The 12,109-nt window shown below is 42.1% G+C and overlaps 1 protein-coding gene across 3 annotated transcripts; it reads left to right on the forward strand.

The window, feature by feature from the left end:
• Positions 1-513: 513 nt before the first annotated feature.
• Positions 514-5,085, forward strand: pdyn.S (prodynorphin S homeolog). 3 transcript variants are annotated; one of them, XM_041577723.1, is made up of 4 exons: positions 514-701; positions 1,212-1,390; positions 3,091-3,237; positions 3,807-5,085. In XM_041577723.1, exons 3-4 carry the CDS (start codon positions 3,109-3,111, stop codon positions 4,515-4,517), a joined length of 840 nt encoding a protein of 279 aa, XP_041433657.1. In that variant the 5' UTR covers positions 514-701; positions 1,212-1,390; positions 3,091-3,108; the 3' UTR covers positions 4,518-5,085.
• Positions 5,086-12,109: the final 7,024 nt, after the last annotated feature.

The raw sequence follows: 12,109 nt of genomic DNA on the forward strand, positions 1-12,109 counted from the left end.
TTAGGATTAAAATTGAGTAAAATTGCCACTGGGAGGAGGGTAAAAGTGAGGTTAAGACCAATGGTGAGGGTAAAATTGATACTATGGGGGTGAGAGTGAGATTTGGAATGTTAGTGAGGGTAAAATTGGCACAGGGAATGAGAGTAGGATAACGAGTGATACACGAAAGTGTATCCTCAAAGGTTGTAAGAGTTCTGGGACCTCAGGCTCTGATGGTCCCACTTTCTGATACAGCCAATGAGTTGATGAAGGGAATGGTCATTTTGTCAGTTTGGCAGATAAGACACACTCTGGTCCCTGGTTAGAGTTATATGGATCTTTAAGGCATAAATGGCATTTATTTCTAAATTCCTTTGTCAGAAATGTGGGAACCTGAAACACTGACTGAGAGGCTGCTGGGCACCAACGTCTCCTAAGAAAGGGGCTGTGCTGGAGCCCCTCCCTTCAGCCCACCCCTCACATAAGTAATTGTCACTACTCTTATATGCTCACATCAGAGGCAAAAGCACTGGGAGTAGAGCTCCTTCCTCCCTTCATCCCACTCCTGTCTCAGCCTACAGGGTCAGGGGACCCCTTCAATCAGCAGGGACCCCTTCAATCAGCAGGGACCTCTTCAATCAGCAGGGACCCCAAAACACAGACGCAGTCACTCTGCACCAGTGACAAGAGGAAGGTTCCACGGAAGAGGAGCCTCTCAGAGAGTGAGAACCCCAACATTCTGACCTTACATCACAGTCATTCTCACCCCTTATATCTATACACCCAACTCTAAAACCCAACTACACAGTCACCCCCAGCTCAGAAATCTACACACCCCAGCCCTACAGCACAGAACCTCCAAATACACAAACCCACATGAACTACCCCAAACTATACCCACATGCATACCTGCACCACAAAACCCCAATATCTCCACAGCTATATAAAAACAAGTACACATGCAATCTCTTCCACAATAACCCCTACCTCGTCCCAACCATACTGCGGAATTCTGTAATCCTGCAACACAGACCCAAATACCAACCTTCCAGCACAGACACCCTCAAACACAACTTAGCAGACTGATAGTGCTGAGATCCCCAACAACACATCTTTGTAACCTCACAGAGACACCAAAAGTTCACAAATTTATAATGCTTTATTTTTGTAACAATCAAAATTACCCTACAACCCAGTTTTGAAATCTTAAAAAAACTCCCTCACTCTTATAGTTACAGCATTGCCTCTTTCTTCCTATACTACAAAGGCAAAGACACACAAACTACCCAACAGAGTGCTGCTCACTGCTTTCAAGACTAGCACGAGTGAAAGCATTGGGAACCTTTCATTTGCATCAGAGCTCCTAGAGACTTTCAAGGGGACACCAGGACTTGCACATCTACCCTCAGAGGTAAGTTACCATTTAAGTTCTACTACTACTATTTAGAATATGAACTTGTCCATGGGGCCAGGGTCAAGCATCACACCTATAAACAAAGACGTAGGCAGAATTCTTTTTCACACATTATGTTGTGGGTATAGAAATGTGGGTACACTGAGTAACACATTTATATTACTGGTTTAGAGATGATAGACATGTAGGTATGTGGGGAGTATAGATTAGGGATGTTGGTATACTGGAGAACAGAGATGTCAGTATATAGAGGTATAGGAAGAGGGGTATAGAAATGTAGTATGTGTGGGTATATTACTTGTTGATGTTTATGTAATACTTTTGTATGACATTTACTCTAAAGCATTGGTGTGTGTGTGTCTATATATAATATAAAGCACTGCAGTATGTGTGACACATATGCATGGGATGTATGACAAAACATTGGTGTGTGTGTGCTTAACACTTATTTATAAGATTTACTATAAAACATTGGTGTGTGTGTGTAACAATTATGTATGTGATTTACTGTAATAAGTGGCATGTATGTGTAACACTTAAGTAGGGGATTTACCATAAAGCAATGGTGTGTGTGTATTTGTGTGTGTGTTTAACAGTTAAGTATGTGATGCACCATAGAGCATGGGAGGGGTGTATAACAGTTATGAATGTGATGTACTATAAAGCATTGTTGTGTGTGTATATGTGCATGTGTGTAACAGTTATGTATGTGATGTAGCATAAAGCATTGTTGTGTTTGTATATGTGCATGTGTGTAACAGTTATGTATATGATGTACCATAAAGCATTGTTGTGTGTGTATGTGTGCATGTGTGTAACAGTTATGTATGTGATGTACCATAAAGCATTGGTGTGTGTTGACATAACAGTGTAATATACAGGGGGCACCAATATTACAGACCAAAACTGTAACATTCTGCTTTCACCTGCCAGTTCTTTTATGTGGCTAAGGAGTTTATAATCCAGCACCCCATCTACTTGCCCTTTCCTTCAAATAACCCAAAAATCCAACATTAGCCTTATTACAAACAGGGTCAAATTTCTATCATTTGTGCCCCTAAGCCAGTCACTCACACCACATCTCTACCCCCTGGCAACGTTCATGCCAAAGGGAGACACACTGGTTGCTGGGTAAGCAGTTGATTAAACAGCAATGTGAAACTCCTGCCAAGTCCCATGTAGCTCGCTCTGGTACTGCTGTGCTTCATAACTGGCATGACACCCCTACAATTACCTGCCCTGGACTTGTGCCTTTGTGGCCTGCCTACTAATCTGGGCCTGATTACAGAGAGCAGGGGAGAAATAAATGGAGGCTGAGAGCATTGGAAGAGAATGACTTGAAATGAAGCCTAGCTGCCTAAGGATCTATTGTACCTATAGAACATGGGGCAGAAAGGAGGCAGTGTCAAAGTTCTATTTAGGATATGAATAAAGAAGATCCCAGCTTAATATAATGATAAGGTGGGGCAGACGTTACAGGGTTCACAGGGCTCCTTGGCTCCAGGCCTCAGGGACCGGGACAGGTAATAGACCTACAAAAGGTGCAAAGGAATGAGTTACTGAGGCTCAGCCCTTGGGATGCTGTTCTCCCATATAAACCTGTGCGAGCAAAAGACCAATGTAGGGGCAAAATGGATGCCTCCTCTCCAATGTGTATGACTCTTCTACTCTCCTTGTCTCTTCCTGTTTTTCCACAGAGGTGGCAATTGGACAGGATGAGGTGGTTCACCCTTGTGATGTTCCTGAGCCTCTCAGCATTGCAGGGGATACATGGAGACTGTGTGTCCAAGTGCTTCTCCTGCTCCTTGCAAATGAAAGCCCTCAGTGCCAAGTTCAACCCTCTGGTGAGTATGGTGAACCAATGGGGAGACTGCAATGAACATTGGGTTTCAACCTTTTTATAATAAGGCCTCCCCTCCTGCAGTATTACACTTAGGGTATACAGGTGTCTGTAGACATAACTGCTATATCAAATGTGTATGGCCTCCACCAGGACAGTCCCATATTACCAATGTGTTGTTTTATCTCAAACATGGCGAAAATCAGATACACCAGCCTCTACATCTTCTCCCCACTAAATTTATCAGCCTCTACATCATCAACCTCACCAAATTACCAGCCTCTACATCTTCAGTCCCACCAAATATATCAGCTTTGCCTTTGTCCTATCAACTACATAAGCATTTACCTCTGTCAATCCACAAACACATTAACCTCTACATCTCTCCACTACCAAAAGCATCAGCTTCCCCCTCTCTCTGTCTCATCAAATACATCTCTTCCTCACGCTCTCATTATGTCATTTGGTTGGAATGTGTAATGAAGCACCAGTGAAGAAGCATTTATGTTTGTAGGTGAGTACTAACCATTTTAGGTACAGAACTTTCTGATTTCCTTTTTTGCCCCCATACAGGTATGTTCCTTACAGTGTGAGGGATCTCTGCTTCAGGATGATGAATGGGAGAGGTGTGGACAACTCTTATCTTCTCAAGAAGAGATCCTAGAAGTGAAGAGGGAGCAGGAACTAGTGTCTCCACTGTCAGACTCTCAAGTCATGCTGGTGAAACGCTACGGAGGTTTCATACGGAAGCCAGATAAGTACAAATTCCTTAATGCCAAGCGAGAGAATACAGGTTTTAGCAAAAGATACGGTGGGTTCCTGCGCAAATATACACTACGAGACCTCCAGGATTTATCTTCCAATCCAGAAATAATGCTAGAGTCTCCAGATGCTGAAGAGACTGGCTGGTCTATTCCTTCCTGGGACATGCTGGATGAAAGGAAAAGATATGGAGGGTTTCTGCGGAAATATCCCAAGAGAAGTCCAGCCCAAGAAGGAGATTCAGAGGAGGGTCTGGGGAGAAAAAGGAGGCTACAAGAAGGACTGGAGTCAGGACCAGCCATACTCACAGGGCAGGAGATAGAGACAGGGCGAGAGGTGGACCTAGAGCATGGAACAGCAGAGCTAGAGAAGCGATATGGAGGGTTCTTGCGCAGAATCCGTCCCAAACTAAGGTGGGACAATCAAAAGAGATATGGGGGATTCCTAAGGCGCCAGTTCAAGGTCAATGCAAGGTCAGAAGAGGATCCCACCATGTTCTCAGATGAACTATCATACCTATAGAACAGAACAGAAGTGTCTGATGTGGGCGAGAGGGGATGACAGAACCCATTCAAGTTGTCTTAATCATGTGCAACTACAATCCACCTCCCCAGCCATAACCCCTATGAACACCAGTCACCCACCTTCAGCCAGTTCCCCATGAACACTAATCACCCTTCAGCCAATTACCCTGCCCACACATCCTGATGTCTTGGTACTGAGACCCCAGCGTTATTAGACCTATGGTGTTAACTATGTTATACTTCTCATGGTCCAGTCATGTTTTTTCAGAGGCCCAATAATCTCAGGCCCATGTGATATGTGCAAGTTACCCATGCCCCCCTACTGAAACAGTAATATTGGTTCCTCCTCTACCCCTTATTGCCCATATGCTGGGCAGAATATATAATCTACCATACTGTTTACTAATTGCTAATTTCAGTCAATCTGACGTCTCTTACAGCTTTTTGTGGAACATGGTCCCACCTCCCAGAGAAAATCCACAGAGTATCTTACAGACTTCAATGCCTGTTGTAAAATATGATTGTATAAATAAACTCACTTTATGTCCTAAAAGCAAATGGAAGTGGCTTTTTGTGATCTCTGTGCTGAATCATGTGGGGTAAGTGACATTCCACCTAATGGTGGATTTTTAATGGCAGCAGTATAATACCTTGCTATATGTATATACTTTTTGGGTATTAGTTACTATGGAATATTACAGGTACTCAATCGTATAGATCTCTGTGGAACAAATAAGCAGCAAGGGGAGGTCAGAGATGAGAAGTCCTAAGGGTCCTAGGATATGTGCCCCTGAGACAGGGAAAAGGTAAGTAAGAAGTGACCAGGCAGTGGTATAGATTTCTGTCAAGTCCAAGTAGCCCCAGGCATATGCACCCAGGTGAATAAGGACAAGTCACATGTGCACTGATTAAGGGGGTCCTGAGCATCAGCCTGCCTAATGCGGCGACTCTTACTATCAGCGGGCTATGGATAGGGGCATCTCCCATCGCACAGCAAGGTTCCCACACATGGATTGCCAATGTTGTTTCTATAATGTTCCCCCCATTTCTCCTTCTGGGGAACAGAGCACAGGGGCCCCTGGGAACCAGCTGGATCACAAAGAAACATCTGTATAATAGGAATATAGGAGATGAGGTTGGGAAAGACATAAATCCATCAAAAACAACCCTAGCTCAGCTTATTTTGACCCATCCCAAGCTACACTGGATGGCTTGTCTGTGTATCTGCCACTCCCCCCCTCCCACCAAGGTCCCTACCAAATATTATATGACAGTCCTCTAATCACCCCACCCCCATTATGCCACTACTCCCCCTCCAACTGATTGTTTGTTACCTGTGACTGATACCTCGACCTTGGTCTCCCTGGAAACAGGAAATCTATAGAAAATGAGAAGAAAATGATTATGGGAGACTAGATATAAATATATGCATAGACATGTTCTATCCTGCCTACTCTATGAATATGTTCTGATTGCAAGCTCTCTCAGCTAGACATGTACCTTTCTGTATCCATTGTACAGCCCCAACCAAATATTGTACTCATCTCCGACCATGTCCTGCCCCATGCCTACTCATCATGTCCCTATACCTTGACTCTTCTCACAGCATCTTTGCTGTTGTAGCATTCCCTGATGCAGTGCTGTCTGGCACTTTGGGTGGGATTAGGGTTACCACAGTATTCTTGTGCTTGTGACTTAGTGCGGCTTCCTATGGAAGGTCATTGTTCTGGAGTTTCCCCAGAGTACAACACAGTATACGGCCCTACCTAGGACCCTTTTCCTGCTCCTTCTCCATTGGCATTTCCACCGCATGGGATTGGCTTCCTTCTGCTTCTTTCCCAGGGAAAGATCAGTTGTTGTGCCTGGCAGATACGTTTACAACCACAAGAGCTGGAGGGCCTCAACTTGGATCTACTAGGAGCTATTATCTGCAATGCTCGGCACCAGGGGGTTTCTGGATACAGGTCATTTATGTAATTTGGATCACCATACCTTAATGCTAATATAGACAATTTAAACATGAAATAACAGGAATGTTTTGCCCCCAATATTGGTTCATGCAGTCACATTCCCATCAGGTACAAGTTAGTCTTATTATTGCATAGGAAGGGGCTCATTTGATCCTGTGTCCCTGGAGAACTGCTTTTTCTGCCCCCCGATAAAATTAGCTATGAGCAGGAATCTGGTCTGTGAGGAAGATGGTAGTGCAAGCACATCTATGGCTCTGGGTCCAGCCCCTCATGGGGTCCACCATAACCCACCTGGAGATTAGGGTTAGGAACAGAGCTGTGGGGCTGCATAAAGCTCTTCCTACCTCCTGCATTTCCACATCCCTGTTTTACCTGACTGTGCAACATGAAAGTGCTTCCCTCAGCAACAAACTCATTGTGTAGGCAGATTCCAGAAAATCTTTTAATCCCCATTCTGCGGGGCTTGGGAAATTGGGGAGAGAGATTCACAGTTTAGGCTACAGGAAATTCCTAAAAAATAAAAAGCAATTGTAATATCCCTACCTGCCCCTACTGGTTAAAGTATCACCATCCTGGGATCAATTCAGAAATTTTCTCTCACATTAGAGCCTTAGTTTTATGAAGTTATTAATAGTCATTAAAGGAAAACTATACCCCCAAACAATTTAGGTCTCTATAAAAATTATATTGCATAAAACAACTAATATGCAAAACCATTATAATAATAATAAACCATTTTCATCATAATATACTTTTTTTTAGTATTATGTGCCATTGGGTAATCCTAAATAGAAAATTGTTATTTTAAGCACAGAGAAAATCATAAAATGAGGGCTCAAGGGAAAAGATGTAAAAGGGCAATATGTACTTAAATATATATATTTCAGTTTGGTAAGAGTCTTTAATATGCCACTAATATGATATAAACTATCTGTTGTTTACTGTAAGTATTAATTTTGGGAGTATAGTTTTCCTTTAAGGACTGGACCATTAACCCTTGATATGGGTTTAGTAAATATCTTTGTGTCAGGAGCAGATCATATTACGCTAATGACACACGGTGAGTTGGTATCGCCTGTGCCAGGAGTGGGTCATTGTTCCCGAATGAGGCAGGGTTAGTAGGTATCTCTGTGCTAGGAGTGGGTCAATGTACCTAATGACACTATGGTGAGTTGGTATCTCTATGCCAGGAGTCGGTTATTGCCCCCTGACACAGGGTGTGAGTTGGTATATCTGTGCCGGGAGTGGGCCATTGCTCCCTAATGACATGGCGGTGAGTTGGTATGTCTGTGCTAGGAGTGGGTCATTGCCCCCTAATGACACAGGGGTGAGTTGGTATATCTGTGCCAGGAGTAGGCCATTGCTCCCTAATGGCACGGGGGTGAGTTGGTATCTCTGTGCGAGGAGCAGATAATTATCCCCTAATTACACAGTAAAGGGGGTAAATTGGTATCTCTGTGCTAGGAGTGGGCCATTGCTCCCTAATGACATGGAGGGGAGTTGGTATCTCTGTGCCAGGAGCAGATCATTATCCCCTAATGACAAGAGATGAGATGGTATCTCTGTGTTGGAGTGGGTCATTGTCCCCTACTGACACAGGGGTGAGTTGGTATCTCTGTGCCAGGAGTGGGTCATTGTCCCCTAAAGACAGGGTGAGTTGGAACCTCTGTGTCAGCTGACTGGGATGAGATGGTATCTCTGTGCCAGGAGTGGGTCAATATCACCTAATTACATGGGCAGTTGGGATAGACACTTACACACATCCATCAAATCGATCTAATGTACAACAGATTTAGGGAGAGAATCCCACAACTTCCCAGCTCTCCATATAACAACTCTTTTCCCTCTTTAACAATGAACTCCCTATCCTTTAAACTGATTGGATTCCTTATGTCTGCTAGGAGGAGCCTTATATATTTATAAACAGTGATCATATCCTCCTTAACTACCTCTTCTCCAAATTAACCAATCCCAACTTGGCCAGCATTTCCCCATAATTGAGCCCTTCCATTCTCTATATCAGTGTAGTTTCATAATTTCATTACTAACCCTAATATATTTATATATTTTGATCATATCCCCCAATAACTGCCAGTGTAACCGATCCCAAACTGGCCAGCCTTTCCACATAACTGAGCCTTTCCATCCTCTAAGCTTAGCTGCCCTTCTTTAAACTCTCTCTATAATTCTATAACAACCCATTTGAGCATTGCAGCCCAAAATGACACATCATATTCAAAATAGTGTATTACCAGTGATCTGTAAAGTGGAAGAATGACCACCTTCTCCTGTAAATCTATTTCTATGAAAATCTATTTCCCCTTTTAATATAGGACAATTCCTCGTTTGCCCATGCAGCTGCTGATTGGCATTGCTTGCCACAGCCAAGTCTATTATCTAAAAGAATTCCAAGGTCCATTATTTATTTGCCTAATGCAGTTTTTGCAATTTGTATATGTGGCTGTATAGTCGTACACCTCAGGTGTATAGTTTTATAATACACAAAAGCCATGAATATCCTGTAAATTATATCCTTATAAATGGTGAGTTCTGATGTCATCAGTTATGAACAGTGAGTTCTGATGTCATTTCCAACACATGACTAACTGAAACTTGTGTATAATAATAAATAAAGTACCCCCAGTTGCAAAATATGAGGATATTAGAAGTTACCTCGGAGTTCCATTAATTCCGTGAACATATTAATCAAATTGTATCTTGGAGTTCGAGTTCTGTTGTATCTAGGCACTTTGTGGATTGTAGTGATGGTAATAGTACGTACCTGAAAATCCAAGGGGTTGAGAGAATACTCTCCACTTCAAGAGGGGGGAGATTTAACGTCAAAATTGTTACACAGAGAAACTTTTTGGATTTTCACACTAGACACACGCCAGCCGAAAGGATTAAATTTGCGATTTTATGTTACTTGCTGCGTTTAGAAATCTTTGTGACTAATTTACTAAATTATGGTCTGATTAGGAATAGCCCTTGAGATAATCATAGTATTGATAGTATTGACAGTTTCCTATTTATATTATCAGTTAATTCATATATACAATTCATATACTTTATATACATAAATTAATTTACACATTTAGTAATGCGACATCTTGCATTTCAGATTAATATATTTAATCTGTTTAAATTTCACGTTAAGCAATGCACTATATTTATGTACTTTAAGAATTGGTTGTGATTGGTTTGACCAATTTTTTAGTATTAGCACCTTTCACACAGACGTATTTTATTCAGTATTAACAACTCTTCATGCAGATGTACTTTGTTTATTCATTCATTTATTTAATCACTTAATTCGATTTTTTTAACCTATTTATCAAAGTATAAATTAAATTAAGTATATTATTCGGTCCATTGTGCTTTTCAAGTCTGAATAACAGGGATGCACCGAATCCAGCATTCGGTTTGGGATTCAGCCAGGATTTGGCCTTTTTCAGCAGGATTCGGCCGAATCCTTCTGCCTGGCCGAACCGAATCTGAATTTGCATATGCAAATTAGGGGTGAGGAGGGAAATTGCGTGTCTTTTTGTCAGAAAACAAGGAAGTAAAAAAATTTTTCCACTTCCCACCCCTAATTAGGTTTCGGATTCGGTTCGGTATTCGGCCGAATCTTTCGCGAAGGATTCGGGGGTTCAGCCGAATCCAAAAAAGTGGACCTACTGAATAAATTTTATGCCATTTTTTTGAACTGGATTAACCTATTGTGCAATTTTTGAGTCAGATGTTAAAAATTGTGAATTTAAACTGTTAAAATTGATATTTTGACACTCTGTAAAGTTTTACATTTTATATTGTATATTAACTGTAGCTATATATATATATATATATTTCCTCTTTTTGGATAAAATTTACTCTAATACTGTTTATAATTTAAATTTAAATATTAATTTGGTGATATATCTATATGTTTTATGTGTTAAACAGTATCCATAGGGTTGAGGTTTGTCCTCACGTCATACCCTCTTTTGAGGTTTAAATACGTGTAACGGTTCGTTTGTGAATGAGCCTATGATTACGCATCTCTAGATACAAAGGGGCAAATTCACTAAGCACCGAAGGCTAGCGTTAATTCGCTAGCGTTTGGCATTTTCGTTACTGCGCAAATTCACTAACGAATGCTGGCGTAGTTTCGCTAGTGTTACTTTGCAACCTTACGCCAGGCGAAATTTCGCTTGCGACGTAACTACGCAAATTCACTAACGCGCGCAGTGTACTGAACGCTACCTTTTACGCTAGACTTCCTTCGCCACCTCAGACCTGGCGAAGCGCAATAGAGTAGATAGGGATTGTTTCAAAAAAAGTCAAAATTTTTTCTAAATCCCAATAAACGCTGGCATGGGTGAAAAAGATCGAAAAAATTTTTGGGGCTCCCCTCCTTCCCCCCTACATTTCCTGACTAATGGCAACTTACCTAGACAGTGGGCACATGTGTAGGGCAAAATAAAATTTTTATTTGATGATTTGAAGGTTTTCTTGGCATTTGTAGTGCTGATACGTATTCCTCCATTGAAATTTGAATTTGGCGCCGTATGCAAATTAGCCTTCGCTAGCGTAACTTCGCTTTACATAGTGAATCAACGCTAGCGCAACTTCGCAACCTTACGCTACCCCTGAGCGCAACTTCGGATTTTAGTGAATTTGCGGAGCGCTGGCGAAACTACGCCTGGCGAAGTGCGGCGAACTGCAGCGAAGTGCAGCGAAGTTGCGCCTGGCGCAACTTCGCATCTTAGTGAATTTGCCCCAAAAAGCGTTAGGACAGTTGCTTTAACTCATGGAAAAAGATTGAGTTTTTATCCAAGCCTGTGTGTCACAGGAGTGTGTGCTCATTCTCTGATTTTCCTGCATTTTCACCCTAAGCTATGAGTTCGGGGTGCCACCTTTTCTAGAAAAAAAATATCAGCCTTCGTATATTTTTGCAGTTTTTTCCTATTAATAACATTAGCATCAGGCAAATACCGGCCAGGTGGCAACCCTAGCCCACCAACGGTGAGTGCGAATTATGTATTGCTTGATTCAGTTTGCCGAGAATTATAAGCCCGTAAAACACGGACCTGGGGTACACGCACCCAGGTCAAGTCTTGCATCGGGTGAGCTAGTGTGCAGGCAACTTTTCATTATAGCGGACTGGGAGACAGGCGAAGGCAGTTCGGGGAGATTGTCGCCCAGAACAAGAGGCGATTAGTCGCCAGGAGACTAAATCTCCGCGAATCTGCCCGTGTGTCACAAGCCTTACTGGTCAATAAGTGCCAGGCTGAGATTCTAATCCATTTTTAAATATTGCAATTATGTCAGCTTTCCTTCTAATCAAAAGGTACCATACCAGATCAAAGGGAGTCTGAGAAAATCAGTAAGAGAGACCTGGCTAAAACTAAACTATCTAAACCTATGGGTGTATTCCATGTCATGCCCACCATGCTCAACCTGCCCTAAGTCACAGACTGTTACAAAGTTACACAAAAAATGACAGTGTATTATCTACAGTTGAATTTACTGTAGGTGTGCCGTGCGCTCGAACAACTGGGGATGTTTGCTCATTTCTTAATTTTATTGGTACTTTAAGCTTGTTCTGACCAGGGTGCAACAATTTTCTTTCTGAGAGGAA

The sequence above is a fragment of the Xenopus laevis genome, chromosome 9_10S, assembly GCF_017654675.1.
Source record: "Xenopus laevis strain J_2021 chromosome 9_10S, Xenopus_laevis_v10.1, whole genome shotgun sequence".
Taxonomy (NCBI): domain Eukaryota; kingdom Metazoa; phylum Chordata; class Amphibia; order Anura; family Pipidae; genus Xenopus; species Xenopus laevis.

Bases quoted from the DNA above. Each gene is read 5' to 3' on its own strand.
- pdyn.S (XM_041577723.1), top strand. From the start codon at position 3,109: ATGAGGTGGTTCACCCTTGTGATGTTCCTGAGCCTCTCAGCATTGCAG. The intron at 3,238-3,806 runs GTGAGTATGGTG...GCCCCCATACAG, and splicing joins GTGCCAAGTTCAACCCTCTG to GTATGTTCCTTACAGTGTGA.